Below are 21,363 nucleotides of genomic sequence, written 5' to 3'. Positions count from 1 at the left end.
TAAAAGTAAGCTTAGGAGGTTTTCATGCAGGTCCCACATCTGTACCCTAGAGTTCAGAGTGGGGGAGGAACCTTGACACAGGGTATCCTCTGCCTCAGCATGTTTGGTTGTTTCTCCATCATGAGAAAAAGAACCCCTGACCAGACTAGGTTCCACCCTTTTTAAAACCCTGCTGCATCCAGTGACATGCTTGCTAGCTTCCTTTTTTAGTGAGTACTGTCATTTGACTTTGTTGTCAATGAGACCTATCCCTGCTAAACCAGTTTCTCTGCACAGGGAGAGTCCTTTGTGGAGAGAATAGATTTCCACTGATTGGGTACTTGAGTCACCTACCCTCTACTATTGTTCTTTTGCCACCAGCCTTTAGAATCTCAACCCAGCATAAAAGCAAACAGAGCATAGAGAAAGCAAAAGGCTGCATTCAAAATGGAGTTTTCAAATTGACAGAGACACATAGGGTTCATAGTCTCACACAGTATATAAACTGTACCAATGTATTACCAAGTCTTCACAGTTAAATGCACTTTTTTTTTTGAAGTGCGGCTAAGAGGCAGAGAGAAAAGGAATAACAAAAGGAAAGAAGGGGAAGAGTTAGTGAGCTGTGTTTTTAGTGGCATCTCACAGGGATTGGTTCTTGGCCCTATGCTATGTAACATTTTTTATCAATGACCTGGAAGAAAACAAAATCATCACTGATAAAATTTGAGGATAACACAAATTGGGGGAGTTGTAAATAATGAAGAGGACAGATCACTGATTCAGAGGTTTCTGAATCACTTGATAAACTGGGCACAAACAACATGAATTTTTATGTAAATTATACATCTAGGAGCAAAGAATGTATTACATTCATGTAATTCTTGTATTACAAAGAATGCTTACAAGATAGGGCATTGTATCCCGGGAAGCAGTGATCCTGAAAAAGATTTGGGGGTCATGGTGAATAATCAGCTCAACATGAGCTCCTGATGTGATGCTGTGGCCAAAAGAGCTAATGTGATCCTGGGATGCATAACCAGGGGAATCTCAAGTAGGAGCAGAGAGGTTATTTTACCTGTGTATTTGGCACTCGTGCGAATGCTGCTGGAATACTGTGTCCAGTTCTGGTGCCTACAATTTAGGAAGAATGTTGATAAATTGAGGAGGGTTTGGAGTGGAGCCCCGAGAATGATTAAAAGATTAGAAAACCTGCCTTATAGTGACAGACTCTTAAGCAAAATAGATCAAGCTCTTCGAAAGAAGATTAAGGGGTGACTTGATTACAGTCTATATACCTGGGGAAACAGATTCTTAATAATATCTTCAGTCTAGCAGAGAGAGAGAGATCACATGATACAGCACCTGGAAGTTGAAGCTAGACAAATTCAGACTAGAAATAAGGTATACACTTGACAGTGAGAGTAATTAACCATTGAAACCATTTAGCAAGCGTCATGGTGGATTATTTATCACTGACAATTTTTAAATCAAGACTGGATGTTTTTCCAAAAGATATATTCTAGTAATTATTTTGGGGAAGTTCTAATACCTGTGGTAAACAGGAGGTCAGACTAGATGATCACAATGGTCCCTTCTGGCCTTGAAATCTATGCATCATATTACATCATAATGGGTTTTGAACAAAACAATTTTAAATAGCATCTCAGTGTCCCTTTAAAATAAATAAATATAGAGCTATTCTGAATTGTTGGTCTGAGAATGTAATGAAGCTGTTCACAGGTTCAGTTTTTTGTATTGTCTGCATAGTCCTTCATTTGATTCAATTTTAAAGCTCTGTGGATTAAGGCATTTCTTTATTTCAGAGAAAGTAATGTGAAAAAGTGAATCTTAGTTTGAGTTTTTACAAAATGGAGGAAATGTGATGTCCTGTTTTAATTTTTTTGTATTGGCTTTCAGCAGTTTTTATGAGTGCTGTTCTCTACAGCAGAATCCTCTTCATTAGTACAGAATCTGCAGAACTTGAAAACATGTCTTTTTGTATCTCCGTTATGAGTATCAGATCATAGGAATGTACTGGGATGGATATCAATTTATTAACTTCATGAATTAATTTCAAAATACCAATGCAGAAAAACACTAACTCCTTTTTATGAAACTGCATTATGACTCTATGCTAACACAAGTTGAGAAGGTATTTAGATTATAAGCATCTTTGCTCAACTCCCAATTTTTTAGGAAAAATATTACCACTTGGACAAGCTTCCTCTCTGCCCACGAGTGACCATTTTTCTGAAAGTTTGATAAAATTCATTTCAGCTGTATGAAGGACAAAGTAGTTTGTAACAAGATAAAATTTTCCAATCTACTTCTTGAGTTGTGTACATTCCATTTAAGAAATCTGAAATTAATCTGGTCAAGTCCTGGTATTTGATATACTCTAGTTATTTGTAAATTTTGATTTCTTCAAAGTTAAATGGACACCGGAAATGCGTGGGGAAATAATTGCCCAAGTCTATGAAATGTTATCCCTTAATTTTATAGGTACTTTTGGGCAATCACAGGATTTTAAAACAAATCAATTCAAAATGCACAGAGAAACAACACAGTGCTTACCAAGGTCCAATTCTTTCACTGCTTAGCGAAGGCCCTTATTCTTACGTTGTAGCTTCTTTCACAAGAAGTCCCACTGACATCAGGGAAATATTTGCTGAATAAGGGTGGTAGATTCTGTCCCTAACTTGTTAGTTTTTATTTTGAAGTTGTAAATAAAATTAATTTAGTCCATCCTGTGTGTGGTTTAAAAAAAAAAAAATGTGTACAATCTTCCCTCCCTCCTTACATCATCCTTCAACCTCCGAGATCTTTCTCTTTCTACATCATCTTCTCCCCTTCTGTGAAAATCTTCCCAATCCCTCAAATGATCTTCTTTCCTTTCTTCCTACACACGTGTCTTGAGAGTGGAAAAACAAATATTTGATAGAATTTGTAATTACTTGAATTTTACGTTTTAATAAGTGTTTAGAGATCTAAAAATAAGCATGTTAGCTGAAGATTTTTATTAAAACGGTCAGCTATGAAATATTACCCCTTAAAGTCCAATGATGATTTAAGTCAGCATGCCACTGAGATTAATCTGAGAAGTTCATGGCTTTTCATAGTCGTTCTTTTAGTTTGTTGCAGCACTGGTTTGGTTCTCATTCATGAAAATATCTTTCAGACCAGAAGGGCTATTAAATATATTCTTAAATTCTCCAGAAAACATTGAAATCTTAGCAGACCCATAATGAACGCTGAAATATAGTCTCTTTGCATACCTAGCACATTTGTGGTACTATAAAATACCACAACAAATTCCTAATTGTTAAAGTATCTCACAAGTGACCATCGTTTTCTATATTTTTCAATTGAAATTTGCTGACTAGATAAAACTCACCTTGTGCACCACCAGCCTTAGATTGCATACCAGTAGTTTGTAGAGCACAGTAGGTAGATATAAATGTATGTGAATTCCTAATGTAATGCTTCTTCATCTGTAAGCAATGTAGAAGACTTACTACTTCCAAATCTATCACATGTAATAGCGGTCAGTGACTTATGAGGAGTCCGCAAGAATGGAGCTGTACTTTTTTGTGGTGTTTAATTTTGAAGTAATCTGTCCTCTTTATTTTACTTTTTCTTTATGTAGTGCATGGAGACTATCCACAAATGTGACTGTGTTTACCCTTGTGAAATTTCAGTAAAGCTAGTATTTTTATTTTTAAAAGATAAGGAACTTTTGATACACCGCTTCTGCATTTTGTTGGTAAAAATGGAGGCCAAATATAAATAATTCTTTGCTTGAAGTTTAGGAGATACAAAGATCCTGTGTTTTTTAGGGTAGTCTTTGTATACGAGATGTTATGCTTTTCATTTGTGGCATTTGCAACTGAGCTTTTATGTGATACTTTTGATTAAAAGTGCAATGTATTAAAGCTCTGTTATTGCATTCTATTGTGAAGTTTGAGTTGCTTTGTGTACGAAGTGTAGCCTAGTACTTTGATGCCTTAAGTAGCTTTCATTGCTCATTGTTCACAGTGGGTTGGCAGTAAGACTGACTGTGGAAGTAGGATGATTTTCATCTGCAGAGAGGGTTACTGGGAGGTGCTCTTGCACAGCAAGCAAAGAGCTCCAGTGTTCTGCTTGTGCACAGTATTTCTAATGTATGGATAACCAACTTCGGTCTTCATTGTCATTATACCTTCACCCTTCAAATTCTCTAGATTCGTCTATGAACGAAATACGACAATCTGTCACCTGCTTGAAGTCAAAAATAAATCAACTGAGCTGAGACCAAAAGGCTGCTTATTCTGAGCCTGGCAGTACTGAAGATACAACAGACGTTCTGCTTCCTTCATCACTTTATTTTATTTTTGGTAGAGGTTTTAAAGGCATGAGAGAAACACTTTTAAAGTCAGAATATTTTCTTTCTCATATTCTGGAAAATAGCACTCGCTGCATCTTGGGGGCGGGGGGGAGTGTTTTTTGTTGGCTCGAAGATAAGCAGACGTGAACTTGCATAATTCAGTCTGTGATTGTATATTTAATTAGGTTCTTGGGAACAAACAAATGAATAATTAATATTAGTTTGTTTTGCAAGGGTGGGTGAATTCCACCCTAGGGGCGGGGGAAATATCAGTATGTGTTGTAAATTCTTAAAGATCCTAACTCTTTCATTTGCTTTTTGTTCTATAATCCTCAAAGCTCTGAATTGCAGCCAGTGTTCCAATCAAGGAAGTCTGTGCAGGATTCCCTTTTAGAACTCAGTGATGACATCCATTGACTGTCAGTATTAAATCACTTGATGTGCTTTCTCTTTCCACCTGCCAAATACCAGGTGTTAATTGTGTCTGGAGATGGAGAAGTGGAAATGTATCATGGCAGGGTGCTACCATTGGACTGTTGGACCATACTATTACATTAATTGAAGTTATTTCTCTTATTATTTATTTATTTAATATTGTAACAGTAGTACCCACAGACCCTAATCAGGATCAGGGCCCTATTGTACTAATTGTTTTACCAGACACAGTCAGTGACAGTCCCTGCCTCAAGCATTTTATGACCTTAGATGTTTACAGTCAAATCTGCTGTTATTCCAATCTGTTTGGTTGAATGCAGTGTTAAAAATTGGTTAACTTTTTACTTATGGACTCTCTAAAGTTCCTGAATTGATCATTGTTGTCTTCTTGCCTATCACAGAGCCCATGCTGAAGCACCGTCATCTGTAAAACACAATGCAAGGACAGAAACTAACGAAAAAGTGAAGGACCAAGAAGAAGAGGAGAATGAGGATGATAGAAAGACTGTTGACTCAAGTGGTGGAGGGGTTCAGCCAGAAGAGAAGAAGAAGAAACAACGTTCTGGATTTAGAGATCGTAAGGTACAAAAGCTTGCCACGCATAATGTTCTTCTATAATGCTGCAGTTGCACAGTAATGAAACAGGGAGAGAAAATACAGGCCACAGAATTAAAATTTTAAATACTGTGAGTACTCCTGGGTTGACTTTTGGTATTTACATTTACTGGCCTTCATTTTAAAGGGGAATAGTGACTTTGAGTCACCCCTTTTCTGAGTGCTCAACTTGATATGCCTTAAGGGGGCTTGATTTTTGGGAAGTGTGGCCATTTTGAGGTATCTCAAGTTGGGTACCCAAGAAGCATGACATAATTAAAATTGTGTCTTAAGTGTCTTACCCAACCCCTCCACAGCTGGCAAGAAGGGGCAGCTCCTTTTTATTCCATGTGGTCACTCTCTCACTGTGGCTACTGGAACACAACTTTTCTCTCTTTTCTGCATTTATTTAGGCCATGTCGATCATAAAAAGTGGGCACCTATGCTTATTTGCTGTTTGATTCCTTTCCCCCCACATTTTTAAGTAGGAAAAAAGCACTCTAGTAGTGAAGTGATACTTCTGACCTACCTTCATTATTGGGAAGTCTTGTATGCTTTGGACTCCTTTAGAATGATCTGCAACGTTAATTGTCAATAGCTGTTACTATCAATATTACAAGATTACAGTTTGGTCTGAGGAAAAGTCCAATAACTCAGTTTTAGCAGATGGCTGTATTTTAACCTCTCTGGATGCTTATTTCATTGGGTTATGTTTTATTTAGGGTCTATGCAGTACCAAACAGAAGAACAAAAGAGTGTATTTTCTTCACATTTCCTTTTCTATAATTTTCTCCTGATAATTATTTTTAAGTCCATATGTTGGAGGCTGAATCTCATTAGTTGCTAAATTGTAAGTGATTAGTATGTAGTGGCTTAATAACTGTTCATATGTTGTAAAGGTTTTGTTTGGAGATGCTGAACTAATTTTTGCTCTCAGTAGTTAGGCTACATAACTCAGTTAAATTCCATATATCTCAGGGTGTTTGCTGGGGTTACAGACTGTCCTTTCTGCTGGTATGCTGGTGAGGATTTTAAGTGAAGTTCCATTCTAAGGTACTAGGCTGAGATTTTCACAACTGTATAAGGGATGTGGATACCCAGTACCCATTAATTTTAATGGGAATTAGGTGTTTAAATCCCTTAGGCAGTTTTGAAAATCTCAGCCCTCATCTATACTAGTTGAGACAAATGGGTTTATTTTTCACTACTAGCAAGGAGCAAAGTTATATGTCTGGTGATAGGGAGCGGGGTTGCTTGCTGGCTCCCTCAGCTGTTGCTTCCAGCTGCTGAAGACAGGAAACATTTGTTGGCTAGTATGGATATTTATTTTAAGTAATGAGGAACCATGCCTAAAATTACCAACCTCTCTCCCTTCTAAATTAGGAAAGGTGGGACTATGGTCAGGTTTCACAAGTAAGATGTTTCAGCAGTGAGAATTGTAGAGGAAATTAGTTTATAAGATTATAATAGATGATAGTTGCAAGTTATCAGGTCTACACTAGAACTGGATTTCTCTCTTTTTGACTCACTGATAAACACTGAACCTACGGTGGTGAAGCAAATGAATAGTTTGCAGCTTCATGACTTTATGGGAGCAACAATTAGTGATTGTTTCAGCATGGTCCATTGGCTAACTGAGTTATTTCTCATGTAGAATCAGTGTGAACGATTTGTTGTGATGAAGGTGTGATACTAGCAGATCAGGTGCCAGCTCATACCAAGGTCCCCATTTCTCCATTGAACACTGACAAATACATAGTTGGGACGCTTATAAATTGCTGCCTGCATTAATCTCATTTTTAACATCTATATCCCATATTATAAGGTAATATTAGAACATTTGATTTGTAAACCTCTAACTGTGTAAATCACCAGACAAGAGAGACATTAACTAGTGTGAAATGCAGGTCTCCAACCAGAGGTGATGTGTCCTGCCTATCATGGGAGGCTCATCACCACCAGAAAGACAAGTATGGAACATTCAAGAAAGCGGAAGTCGTCTTTGCTTTGTCCCTTCAGTGAAGATGAGTCATGCAAGTGAATTCATCCCATCAGCTGAGTCTGCAACTCAGAGCAGAAGGCAGAAAGGGAATAAAAAACACTAACAAGAAGGAACTGATTCTTTATGCTGCTTGGACACTGGGAGGAAAGGATTACTAGGCATAAGCAAATGATCCCCAGTGTTTAGCCTGAGTTACTGCTAAAGGACATATAGAGCTTGCTTATTATAGAAGTTTCTATAACTTTTTGGAACTTTAGATTGGAACTCATTTGTGTGTATATATGTTTACCTGCTTTAACCTTGTAAATAACTCTTGATTCCTTTTCCTATATAATAAATCTTTAGATAGTTTATTATAGAATTATCTACAAGCATCTTTGGTGTGAGATCTAAAGTGCATTTTACCTGTGATAAGTGACGGGACTGGCAGTAACCTGAATCTTGTTATGGTCCTTGGTGTAAGGGATGAACTGTCACAAAAATAGGTTTACCTGGGTGTCAGGACAGATCAGAGTATCTAAGGGAACTGTCTGTGATTCCATGGTTGGGCTGTTATAGTGCTTGAGGAGTTTACACTTGATAATTGGTTGGTGAAATCTAAATGTAGGTCTCACAACCCGTTTGGAGTTTGTGCCTGATTCTTAGCAGTCTGCCCAGAGGTTGGTACTCACAACCTAAAGCCACTGCAGGACATCTTGACAAAAGGTTTACCAGCATCTTCACGAACAATAAATCCTGTTCTTCCGCAGCACAGGGTTAAGCATGTCTCCTCAGAGTCTGATGCTGAAGTCTAGTCCTACATGAGGCAGCAAGCCTAACTGGTAGTCTTCCAGCAGTTCACCGAGCACTGGAGCCCATGTTTCTGTTGTTTACAAAACCCTTTATTTGTGGGCTTGGTCCCATCTCTGGTATGTAGTCAGCAGTTACAGTAGGGGGTGACCTGCCTAACTGATGTATGTTGTATTGTTTTTTTAATTACTGTAAAGTCGGCCACATGAAGTGGGTGAGTTTGGACACACTCAGGTTCTGTGTTCTGATGTTGGAGTAAAGACTTAATCCATTCACATTCAATACTGTAGTCAGATGAACTTATAGGAGGATGCTGTGCTCTGAAAACTGGTCAATTGTAGCAGTTCAGGAGTTTCTGGCACTTCATATAAATTCTTCTCATATCGTCACATAATAAACCAAAAGGTTGTATGTGTCATGTCTTAGCATAGGGGGGAAAAACTTCAGTTGAAGTCTTTGAGTTTTGAAACATGGCTGTTATCCCAGCACTGTTAATGAATGCAATAATTAGTAATGAAATAATAAATTAAGCATGTCACAAGTTATTTTGGATGGTGAAGAAATGTAGGAGGAAGTTGGGATGTAATCGCTCAGTTTCAATTAGAGCTTGGAGCGGCTGTTATAAACTGATGATTCTAGGGCAAATATCTTCTTGTGTACATGTGTAACTTGAGTAATATTTAGATTTGTTTATAAACGAGAGAGAAGGAAACAATAATCACGTGCTATTGTAGCTGAAGGTTAATGACCAATAAAACCATATGAATGGTGTAACTTGTTCGCTAATTAATTTGAAAAAGAGTGTGTACTGCATTAGGACTGCTTCACTAAGATCTGTTTGTGAACTGTCATTCGCTCTTGGCAGGTATTCTGCATTATGAGGGTTAATTATGCTGAGACTTCATTTCAATATGCATTGCAGTAAGCAGCCTAAGTAAATGAACGTTCATTTATCTGCACTATTGCTATGCAGGCTGTGTGTGAAACCAGACTGCTAGAGTTCCTGCTCTATCAGATGATGATCTGAGGGGCCTGATGACACTGTGGAGGTGCACTGAAATGTTGATTACAGTGGACCTTGGTTTATTTAGTTTTCTTCTCATGGCAATGGAAGAGATTCTTTTCCTTCAACCTGTCATAGAGAGCTGACTTTAAGCTTCCAGAACAGTGGTTCTGTTTTGTTGGGCGTGGGGGATCCCTTGCTGCTGTTTTTTCCAAACCGTCTCACTAACCTATTAATATTTGTATTTAATTGGCAGAATGCAAACTCTCCCTGTTGAGCCAGGTGATACTGCTCTGAGGGTCCAGGTTTTGGCTAGAGTTTAGCTTTTTAGACTGCACAATATCTTTTGACTAGCCTGAGTTATACAGATTATTGAAAACCTTTCAGAAATAGGAAGAACCTGTTGTCAGAAGGATACCATCTCAGGAAATATTGTGAAAATCCTTGCAACCTGCTGTATTCCAAAAACAAAAAATAATAATAATTTTCTCTCCAGAAGTAACTCTACTAGGACTGACTTTAGTCCTGGATCTTAAGGATACTTCTGAATAGGTATTCATGTTTTCCCTGTTGAAACGACCGAGAAAAATCCACACACATGCAGTGTGTGTGTAAAATATAACTACTGCTATTATTTGTGTATCCTATTGTCTCTGTCCTATTCATCCTCTGTCAGGTGATGAAATAGCTTCAGCTGATCTGATGCAGTGGTAAACAGGGCTGTGTACAATTGAGAAGAAAACCAATCTTGTTCATTGGTGTATTAGAAAATTTCAGTGTTGAATGTGGTTTTTTTAGAAGATTGGATTTGAGACCAGCCTACTAGATATTGAACTAATTGAATTTTTTTTTTTAAATTCCACATTTGGCTTAAATTCCCTGTTTTGTTAACCTATCATCAGTTGTTACTTTCAGACATTTGTTTTCCCCTTGATGTTTGTTACTGCTAATAATTAGAATTTGAAAGAAAGTTTACACGTCTCCAATTTGTAATAATGACATCTAACATTATCCTTTAGTTTCTTAATGACATTTACTAAATTCACTGTTTAAGACGTATTTCCTCCTTGCTTTTAATATTTTTGTCCTTTTCTAGTCCTATGTATATTACTTCTTAATCCCGATGTAAATCACAAAAACAAAACAAGATTCCAGCAAGATTGTGAATTGATCCATTATTGCATACTTGTGTTCTATCCCGATTCTGAATTCAATGGACTCTTATCTGCAGCTAGAATCCATACACAGGAAATAGATGGATTCAGAAATCCTTCTTGATTTTCAAGAAACTGCTAGGTCAGCTTTTGCTTTATTTTTCAAAATATTACTGACTTTGGGTCCAGTTAAACTGATACACTGAAATACTTGCTTAGTTCCTCATCACCTCTTCTTTTTTGTTGATGTTGCATCTTAAACTGCAACCTAATCAGAATACAGTAATCCGGAAGCTGACACAGGCTGAACTTTCAAGTCCACTTACTCTGGAGCTATGTGTTCTGAATTGAATTCCTGTGAAATCTAGTATTGATCTAAGGAAGCTTTCTGATGGTCTGTTTCATTAAGCGCTAGGACATGAGACACTGTCTGTGTACTCCAGGCCATGCTTTGACATCAGTGTTTATTCCAGGATGGAGGTAACAGTTTGCAAAAGCACGTGAACATGTGACTGTTGGTAATGTAGAAATAAAAGCTACTGAACAAAGACTTGCTGTTGTTAGACATAATGAGATACAAATCTATATTTTTGCTTACTACTACCATTGCCTTAATGAGTTTGTGATCTTAGATCAACTCTGACTGCATGGTTGAGAAAAATGTGTGTGCCTAGAATAACAATTCCTTGCAAGATTCACAAATGATAACCTGGCTCTGGGCAGAGATTTGAGAATAGGGCCCCTGCAGAATCTTATAAAAATGTAGTGCAAAAGGATTAGAGGAATAAGTGAGGCAAAATTATGCCTTTGCATATGAGGGTTGGACAGTGGCTAACAGTAATCTTGCCCAACTCCAATCCGTAAATGAAGGATTACTCATCTTCCCCCACTTCCCCTTCCTCTCTTCATATCGCTTTCCCTCTCCTACACCAGAACTAAAGTAGGGAATAAACGGAGCTTTTACTCTGTATTGCCCAGATGTCGGGGACCATGGCTTTTCAACCCTGGTCCTTGGGGCTCTTTGGTGCTAGGAGATTCCAACCTACCACCCAGGGACCTGCCAACTACTTTCAGAATAGGAGCTGAACTCAGACAGAGGGCCCCAGTCCTGGGAGCTGATTGGCAGAATGCTGGGAACCCTGATTGGTCCAGAGCCCCTATTTAAACCGAGCACAAGAACAGGAAGTTGTCCATCCAACTGGGATCCCCCCTGCTCTGGATTGTGTGCCTAGTGCTTCCTGTTTCCTTGGATTGAATTCCTGATGTCCTGACCCTGCCTGACTCTGGTTATTGATCTGTGGTTCTGCTCTCAAGTTTGTGTTCTGCCTCTGATTTCCTGGTAACCTGACCCTGCCTGCCTCCTGACACTCAATTCTCAGTTTACCCTCTGCCCTGTCTTGGACTCTGACCTCCCAGTATCTGACCTGGCCTGATTCCTGACTCCTGCTTTGACCACTAAGTCAGTCTGCCAATGTCCTGGTCATGACACAAGCCCAATTGTTCTAAAATCATGATTCAGGCCTCCAAAATTGAGGTTGGCATAATAATAGATTTTTTTAAAAAACAGTAATTTTTGTGCTCTTTATTTGCATTCTGATTTTTGAATATTGAAGGTTCATGTTGTTAAATTTTTCTCCACAACCATGAGGCCTAGAAACTTAGTTTTTAAAAAATGAATGCTGAGATTCTCAAGTGATCACATGACTCCAGGGGCTGGGGTTTAGGAAAACATGAGACTTGAAATAAAATACAAGATTTGTGATAAAATCCTGTGAGTTGGCAACACTAAGGCCTGGTCTACACTTAAAATTTAGATCTATGTAGTTATGTCACTCAGGTGTGTAAAAAATTCATATCCCTTTGTGACGTAGTTAAACTGACCTAATTCTTGGTGTAGATGCATCTAGATCAATGGAAGAGTTATTCTGTCAACATAGCTGTTGCCTCTGAGATATGGATTGATTACAGTGACTGAAAAATCCATTGCATTGTTGTAGGAAACATCTATACTACAGGCAGTATAGTGCTGCTGGTGTAGTGTCATTGTAGCCTAACCCCTGTTGGCATTGTGCAGCCATTGTATTTAGAACCTGTCATAATGTGGCAAAGTTTCACCAGGACTAAATATGGAGTGAAAGTTGGAAAACTCTTGTATGCAGTGATATGTGTTTAACTTAATTTCTAGGTGATGGAGTATGAGAACAGGATACGAGCCTACTCCACTCCAGACAAAATCTTCAGATACTTTGCCACCTTGAAAGTAATACATGAGCATGGAGAACCAGAGGTGTTTATGACACCACAAGATTTTGTGAGATCCATTACTCCTAATGAAAAACAACCAGAACGTAAGTAAAATATTCAGTAATTATGTTTAGGGGTGATATATGTAATGAAGAGTTCAGAATAAACTCTTTACTGTCTCTTTGTAATCAACTTTTACTTCTCATTGTACAAATAGGTTGGCAGGGGACCACCTTGTATTTGTATATGTTTACATTGGTTAGCACAATGGGCCCTGTACATGCTGCTGCAATACAAATAAATATTTTCCTCTAAACACATGTACTTGTGGATGCATAATATTATGCAAAGTAGTAATAGAGTAAAAAAAGTAATAATTTAGTTCAGCAGGTAATATGTTCAGCTTTTCATCAGAAGACTACCAAGTTTAAATTCCATATCAGCACTTGGGTTCATATCCAGTACTCTCACTGCAGTGGAGTACTGCAGGATAATTAGGCATGGCGGAATTTAATTTAATTTTAATTTTTTTTTTTTAATTTCAACAGATACCAATGTTTGCTTTTAGGCATTTTTTTCCTATTTTCAACTATTTAAATTTTCACATTTGCAGGAAATTGGGGGCTTATATCAGACAATTTAATGACCGTAAAGTTTGGGATTCAAAATCTAAATCTTTATAACTGTTAAAGCACAAATTATACAAAGTAAATATACTTAAAGCAACTCTAGTTTTCAAGCAGCATTTTTCTTTATTGCCTCTATATAAATTTCTGTTACCGACGGAAATATTTTTCATCCGTGTGAAATACCCAGGGTATTCTCCACGTTTCTCTTCGTTATAGCGGTTCACTAACCCCAGTACAGTGACTGGAGTTTATCAGCACCAACTTTGATGCAGTACAAGCAAGAGCATTTCTCCCACCACACAGACTCACTATCCTGGGACAAATGCCTCCCCTAATAGGCTGGGGAGTTCACCTATACAACCACAAGGCTTAGGGCAAATGGCCTTCCACAGAAGTGACCTTCCATATCACTCTTTTGGAGCTAAGGGCTGTCAGGAACGCCTGTGCATGCTTTCTGCCTTTCATCAAGAGCACCCACTCGAAGATCATGATGGACTTAATATAACCTGTATATTTTACTTAAATCATCAAGGAAGCAAACTTCGGAACTGGTGCATCTATCACAATAGGCTCATCTCAGCTGTCTACCAGGGATACAGAACGTGACAGCTGACAGTCTGTGTTGGGAATTTTTGTCACTACCATGAGTGGGTACTGAACTCAGAGGTGCTTCGAGTTATATTCACTCTTTGGGGAACCCTGACTATGGATCTCTTTGCTACTTACTGAAACAAGAAATATCCTCATTACTGCTCCAGGGCTGGCCTGGGTAGACATTCACAGGGAGATGCCCTTATCTTCCTATGGGCAGGGCCTTCTTGTATGCCTTTTACGAGTTTCTTCTTCTGTCCAAGGTCCTGTTGAAAATTCAATGAGACAAAGTGAGAGTTATTTTGATTGCCCCTCCTGGCCATGACAACTCTGCCTCCCTTATCTGACACAGATGGCAATAAGCCCTTTTATTCCTCTTTGGTCCATTCCTCACCTGCTCTCTCAAAACAATGGGTGATCCTTCACCCCAGCCTGTGGATCTTCTGCTTTCAGGATTGGCTCCTTCTTAGTTCTAAGTCTTAGAGGCAGAATGCTCTGATGAGCTAAAAGACATGTTGCTACACAGCCAAAAGTTGATCACTCGACACACTTAACTACAAACTGGAAATGAGTTCAAGTTTGTTGTGATTCTAAACACATAGACCCAACCTCATCTGCCCCCCCCCCCCGATTTTACACGACATTTTAGACCTCAAGCAGTCAAAACTCTCACTCAGCTCTTTTAAGGTACATCTCACGGTGATAAGTTTTCCACCGCCAGGTAGACAGTCACTCGGTGTTTGCTCACCCACTGATGCATGGATTCCTTAAGGGCGTTGGGAATCTCTTCCTGCATGTGACGTCACCTGCTTCAGCCTGGGATCTTAATCTAGTTCTCAGGGCTTTGACTAGACCTCCCTTTGAGACCAAGGCAACTTGCTCTCGTTTACACCTGTCCATGAAGACAGCATTTCTAATTGCTGTGACCTTAGCTAGGCACAGAGGAGAAATAGTGACTCTGATGGCACACCCAGAATTCAGACTTTTTAAAGACAAAGTAACTCTAAGGCCTTATCCCAAGTTTCTCGCCGCTTTCTCTGCTCTTTCCATAATGAATCAACAGATCCATCTCACAGTCCCCCCCCCCCCCCCCCCGCAAAACCACGTTGACACAACAGAGAAATGATTCTGCATGTGCTAGATGTTAGAAGGACACCAGCATTATACTTGGACAGGACTAAGCACTTTAGGAAATCCCTTGAACTCTTTGTCCACAGAAAGATCCAAAAGCTCTGTGATATCGGCTCAAAGACTATCCAAATGGGTCTCTGGTTGCATTAATCACTGTTATCAAGGGCCCAATCTGCTTCTATCCAGAATCCATACACACTACACAAGGTCAGTTTCTACCTCAGTCACATTCCTTAAAGATATCCCTAGCTCAGTAATCTGTAGAGCAGCGACTTGGGCCTCTGCCCACACTTTCGCAGAACATTATGTGATCACTGAAGATTCAGCCCCCGACCCCATCTTTGACTCCACAGTACGCTCTGTAGTCACAGACTTGACTCTGAAGTGCCAGCCTACAGTGGTGCACTCACAGGGAGACAACTCGAAGAAGAGGAAGTTGCTCACCTTGTGCAATAATGATGGTTCTTCAAGATGTGTCCCCCTCTGGGTGCTCCACAACCTGCCCTCCTTCCCTCTACTTCAGAGTTATCTATGGGGCTCTGCAGTGGAGAGGGAAGTGAGGGTGGGGGATGGGGCTGCCCGCACAGTGCTAGATAGCCTCAAGGCAGACCACAAGGGAAGGAGAGCACATGTGTGGGCTCAACGGACACTGCTACCAAAAATCTGCCATTTAAATGCGCAGGGGTACTCATACACCTATAGTGGAGCACCCATAGGGGGCACATTTCAAAGAATCATTATTACTGCACAAGGTGAGTAACTTCCTCTTCAAGAAACAGTAGTCTTTCCATTTTACTGAGTTGTGGTATATAATGACAATCATATGATGCCCGAGGTTAGGGGTCTATTTCAGGAGTGGGAGGAGTACAGGAGGTCAGACTAGATTATCATGATGGTCCATTCTGACCTTAAAGTGTATGAATCTATGATGCAGTTTAAATTAACTGACTTGGTTGCTGTGTGTCATTATGTAGGTTGATCGGCTTTGGTCAGTTTTCTGATGTCTGGTTACATCCCGGTACTGGAGAAAATGTTAGCCCCAGATAGTTAGTTCCACATTGTGCCCCTCAGTGTAATGCTATTTATAACCTGTCCAACAAAGCTCAGAAGTGGTCTTGTTGTTTAGCAATATTTCTTGACAATACTAAGAGAGAACTCCTATGTAATTCAGGCAGTCTATTACAATGTTGATAATTTTCGCAGTTTATCCCCAAAAGCATTCTGTGGTATGCTACAGTCATAAACCACAGAATGCGAAAATTGCCCAGAGTCTGCTGGGCAACCAAGAGGGAGAAAGGAGAGACGCTATGTAGAACTACAAGGGCCACTGTTAGTTTGGGGAAGGATTGCAGGCATGCTAGCTCAGTGGAAGGGGCAGAGTGATTAACAAGGGAAAGCCCAGGAAGAAGAGCTAGCCTGACCAATACGTGGTGAGATGGCCTCCCCAGGGAGTCCTGGAGAAGGGAGAAGCCATTTTGGGAGTAGTCTGGAGCCAGCCACAGAAAGAGCAGGACTGGCTGTGTGGGAATCCAGAAGAACTCAGGCCCATCCATCCAACCCTGTAAAGAGATTGGCACTAAAGGAGGTATCCGGATGGACAGGGGCGTTACATATCTTTATCTGTGGAGGATTGATTGTTTAAATTCAGTGCCACACTAACCAGATGCAAAGCAATAGGCAGGTAATGTCTCCTTGCAAGCCAATCATAGTGTGATATTAATGTTGATATTTTCCATTCTGAGTTTTACACTGTGGAACTGCTTCAATCTCCGCGTTGCAGGACATAATCATGTAAAGCATTTGTGTTTAACAAAAATAAGTGCTCAAAAAAAAATACTGAGTGGATTGATAAATGGTTGCAAATTGGTAAAAATCGAACTCCTTTAATAAAAAACTAGTCATTTATCAATGGAAATTGGCAAAAACTGAAAACGCACAACACTAAAAGTGGAGCTAGTGGTCAACTTCTGCTACCATTGTTGCAACTTACAGGATACAGTTAATTCCTTACGCAGTTTTAGTCATCAGTGTCTGAATAGGTCTCCAACACAGAACTCAGCTGGCTCAATTCTGAGTTTGGCAACAACTAAAAGAGCAATGGGAGCCTGATGTTATCATATCCAGTTAAGTAACGTTTTTACTGAAGGAGGGGGTTTGTAGAAATTCATAAGCATTAATCATGCTGTATGTATGCCTCTAACCTTGAGTAGGAGCAATATTCTTTAAGGAAGTATAACTTCTGAAAGTGCACATTGTATATAAGTGTGTACGTTTGTTTCTTGGAGTGCACACAAATATCAAGAGTGATTCCTCAGTTTAATATCCACAAATCCAGCAATCCATCTGACAATTCTCTAATTTTTCACTCAACCTATGATATTAATTACAGGAATTTTTACTGTATTGTCTCAGAAAGGTCAAAGAGATCATCATGAAGTGATGAACAGCTCCATTTTCTGCTCTGTGACTATTACGAATCTTTGAGTAGATGGGAAGCATTTTTTTCACTTATAAATAGGTGACAGTAATCTATTGTTCACCTTCCTGGACAAGTTATATTTTTCTTTCTTTTCCAATCCTTTCCTTTTCCCAGTCTGGTTAACAAGAAGATCTGATAGCTATTTAAACCACTGGCTGAAAATGTGTGGTTTCTAGCATATGTTTGTCAAACCAACAGTTGAAAATCAGTCTATGCACTCTTGTGTGAATTACTGCCAATTCTCAATAACCCAGTCATTCAGGAGTTCCACTTCTCTAAATCTCTTTACAGAATGTATTTTTTTATTGTTGTACAAATCATTTGTAAGTCTTTCCATGTTGACTATTAAACTTTCATTGTTACGCATAGACTTGGTTACACTGTAGAAGTAGATTGAAAGATGGCTTCTTTCTCAACCCTGTAAATATTATTTTCCTTCTAAGAATAAGATCCTTCTGTTTTGTGGTAACACAATGTGAGGAATACGTTAATATGAAAATCTTCTAGTTAATGCACTTGCTTATTCCTGAATGTACAGTAGCGGCCTTGTTTTTCCTTTTTATGTCCAAGACCATTCACGTGTCACTTTACCACACAAAAGCTGGCAAAATTGACTTTTGGTTGAGGTCTACCTTTGTTAATTCTGGGAGGAACACTTCTGATTTCAGGTCAATGGCCTTTCCTTTTAATCTGTTCGAAAAGGATTGCATAACCTAAAAATAATTCTTTTTAATTACACTATAAGTGCCAGTCTCATGGAAACAAGTTGATATCTAGCTAAGGATTGGTAATGGCGTAGAAATCATTTTTTTTTCTAGGTCAGTAGTACAAAAGGACTAGTAGAGCATAGTGGTAGATGTGGTGGTGTCACTGTCCCTTTTGTATGTTTTCTGTGGCTAAACAGGTTTTCCTTGTAAATGCTGTGAAACAGACACCTTTCTTGAGCCCTAAGAAAAAACATGTAGATAACAGTTGATTTCCTTCCCTCTCCCTGTGCTTTCTAATCATGTTATCCTTCACATAATCTATTTTTTCTTTTAAATGCCTTATCAAAAGAGAAGCATGGAACTATGTGATTTTATATTCAAGCGCTGCTCTAAAAGTATTTTTTTTAAATCTTTTTTCCTCTTTCAGATCTAGGTCTGGATCAGTTTGTAGTGAAGCGGTATGATGGAAAGGTGAGTAGACTTTAAATCTATGGTGTCTTTTTACCTATAACTTCTTTGAGTTTCTGTTTAAAATTGTGTGTAAGTACAAATGAAATAAATATTGTCTTTTGTTTGAGCTAGAACATAGCAGTATTTTTTTATTATTTGTCTGAATAGGAAGGAATGAATAAAGACTTGTTTTAACGCTTATAGAACCAAAATAACTCCTCCCTGCTGGTGGGAGAGGGAATTGTAATGTGTAAAAATCAAACTTGATAGCATTATCCATATGTGAGGAGCACCATATTTCAGAGGGAAACCTGTTATATGCTGATCATATTACAACATTGTTTGGTCTGCCTGTATGGATGGACCCACACAGTAACCTAGCCATTTTATAGCTCTGAAGCCATATTCTTCCCTGCTGTAAATCCTCTGAAATCAATGAAATTATTCCAGGAACGAATTTGGCCCAGAGCTGTAACACAAGTGGGTAACATGGTTAAAAGACTGCTTGAACTTTTTAACACTGAGAGGGCCAAGCTGTGTTATCTAAGACAAACATATAACATAGATTTACTTAGGTGGATAGTTGTTCATCTAAAGTAATTTGGTTTAATATTCCTTTATATAATTCTGAGCACTCTATACTATCTTAGAAGGTGGCTGCATAAAAATGGAACAGTATACAAGCTTCCTGTTAACTCAACTTACTGTACAGCAATCACTAATTTAGCAAAATTGTCACTTCATCTGCAACAAAATTCCTTTAAAATCTAACCATTTTTGAGTCAAAGAAGGTAACTTTTGACCCTTTCATTGCTGAATGATATACCTGGCATGTAATGTTTAAATGTGACCAAACATATCCAGAAAGTCCTGCCATATGAATCTATAATTAAACAAAACAAACAAACCCTGCACAATTTGGGATTAAATGAATCTAAATTACTTTCATGTTTTCCATTCAATTGAATTCCTTTTTATTTTAATTTTTCATGAGAAGGTGGATGGACAAAAAGCAACGCAAGTAAACAAATAATTGGTCTTTGTTCCTTATTGCATACATGTGTTTGTTTACCCAAGCAGTAGAACATTATTCTGCTTTAAAATAGACAATACGTAGTTTGCTCTTGTCAGTCTTCGTTCTAACCAAAATTTCTTAGAAAGAAATGCTGAGTTTCACACAATTTTGGGTGATAGTTCCTCTGTTCCTGAGTACTGTACATTCTATTCCCCTCATACAGGGTAAAAGTCTCAAAGCAGAAGCAATTTGTTTGCTGAACTCAACTTTTTGTTCTGCTGAGCCTATTGCTGGGATTTCCACTTTGCAGGAAATTTTGTGATTTTGAAATTTGGGTTTGTTTAGATTTGAACAAATACAAACTATATGGAAAATTTTCCACGAGCCAGAAATTTTTTTGGGGAAGAAAAAAAAAGTTCATTTTGAAAACACCGACCTATGATATTTCTAAAACAAAATCTGCTCCCTGGAACACTAACAGCTGTGAGTGAAATTGACATTATTAGTCATACTAGTAGATGTGATGAAACTGACAAGCATCTGAATTTCACTTAGCAGCTGCTAGGGCTCTCATGGACTATGACTCCAGGGCAGCCACACTCTGTAAACAGCCATAGGACACCAGATGGCTGGGGACACCAGACCATCCAGACTCCTGGGCCAGCTTGTCCCAGGACTTCAGGCTCCCTGCTTCATGGGAAAGAGCTTGGAAGCACTGGCATGTGCAGCTCCCTTGGAGCTGCAGACCCCATGAAGACCAGGTTCCCCAATCTTGGGGTAGTCTGCATGGTGAGGCTGCCTTGGAGCCATGGACCTGGAAGACAGGTCTCTCCAGCTGAATGCCCAGGGGATGGGGACACTAGCATTTCCAGACTTCAATTTGCCAAAAGTTTGTTGAACCTGAGATGTTCCATAGAAACACAAGAAATCTGCATTTCCCAACAAACTTAAGTCAGGAAATTTCAGACCAGCTCTACTTGAGACTTCTGCTCTCACACAATATACACACCCAATCTTGCCATACAGCATGGTGAATGTGTGACAACTGGTGGTCTTAGTGCAGGTTGAAATGTTCTGAGTTATGCTGGCCCTTAGCATCTGTTCCCTGCACTGACCATCCTCCATTCTGACTTTCTGTTGCAGACTGAAATTATGTATATAAACACGTTTGTGTAGATGCTATACCTAGATATATATGCAAAATACATTGGATGGTAGAATAAGTCTTAACATCAGTCATTAGAGTTTTAAAGTGGAGAGTGTAGTGGACTACTATTAGTAGTACTGTGCAGAACAACAGACCACATTAATTTTATGATGGTGTATTGCAGGGGCTGATATAGCATGATGCTTCTGGATCATTTTTTTTAAAGGAGGAAATAATGGCTCATGTTTGTCAGACTTCTCTGATTAAGGAGCACTAGTAACAGACTTTGGTTATGAGGATAGTGGTAATGGCAGGGGGATCAAGTTTGGCGTGAGGTTAAAGCAAGGAGATATTGGAGCTCCCTCAGTCATGCAGAGGAGCCTGGGTAAGGAGTGAAGTCACTCCTAGATCTTGTTTTCTCATATTATCTGCATCTGGTTTCAGTTAAGAAAGCACCGTCACCTCAAATTCATTCAAATGTTGATTCAGGCATCATAAAACAAACTACACTCATTCACGTTTTAGTTATGTTGGTATCGGTTAAGGAATAAAATTAGTCCTCGCATCTTTTCTCATCTGTTGTTTCCATTCATTTATCTCCCTGATTGGCTTCCCAAGAAATATCAAAGCACTTTTTATAACTGGATACAA

The 21,363-nt window shown here is 38.9% G+C and overlaps 1 protein-coding gene across 6 annotated transcripts in view; it reads left to right on the top strand.

Annotated features, from left to right (window-relative positions):
- The window catches only part of MICU1 (mitochondrial calcium uptake 1), a 217,284-nt gene that overhangs the window by 53,478 nt on the left and 142,443 nt on the right, over positions 1–21,363 (top strand). For all 6 annotated transcript variants that reach the window (XM_078853821.1, XM_078853824.1, XM_078853822.1 and 3 more), the window contains 3 exons: positions 5,179–5,359; positions 12,505–12,667; positions 18,528–18,571. In XM_078853821.1, coding sequence (XP_078709947.1) covers positions 5,179–5,359; positions 12,505–12,667; positions 18,528–18,571 — 388 coding nt within the window. The remainder of the gene's footprint in view (positions 1–5,178; positions 5,360–12,504; positions 12,668–18,527; positions 18,572–21,363) is intronic.

This window comes from Lepidochelys kempii, chromosome 7, assembly GCF_965140285.1.
Source record: "Lepidochelys kempii isolate rLepKem1 chromosome 7, rLepKem1.hap1, whole genome shotgun sequence".
Taxonomy (NCBI): Eukaryota; Metazoa; Chordata; order Testudines; family Cheloniidae; genus Lepidochelys; species Lepidochelys kempii.
This window is presented reverse-complemented; position numbering and strand designations above follow the sequence as displayed.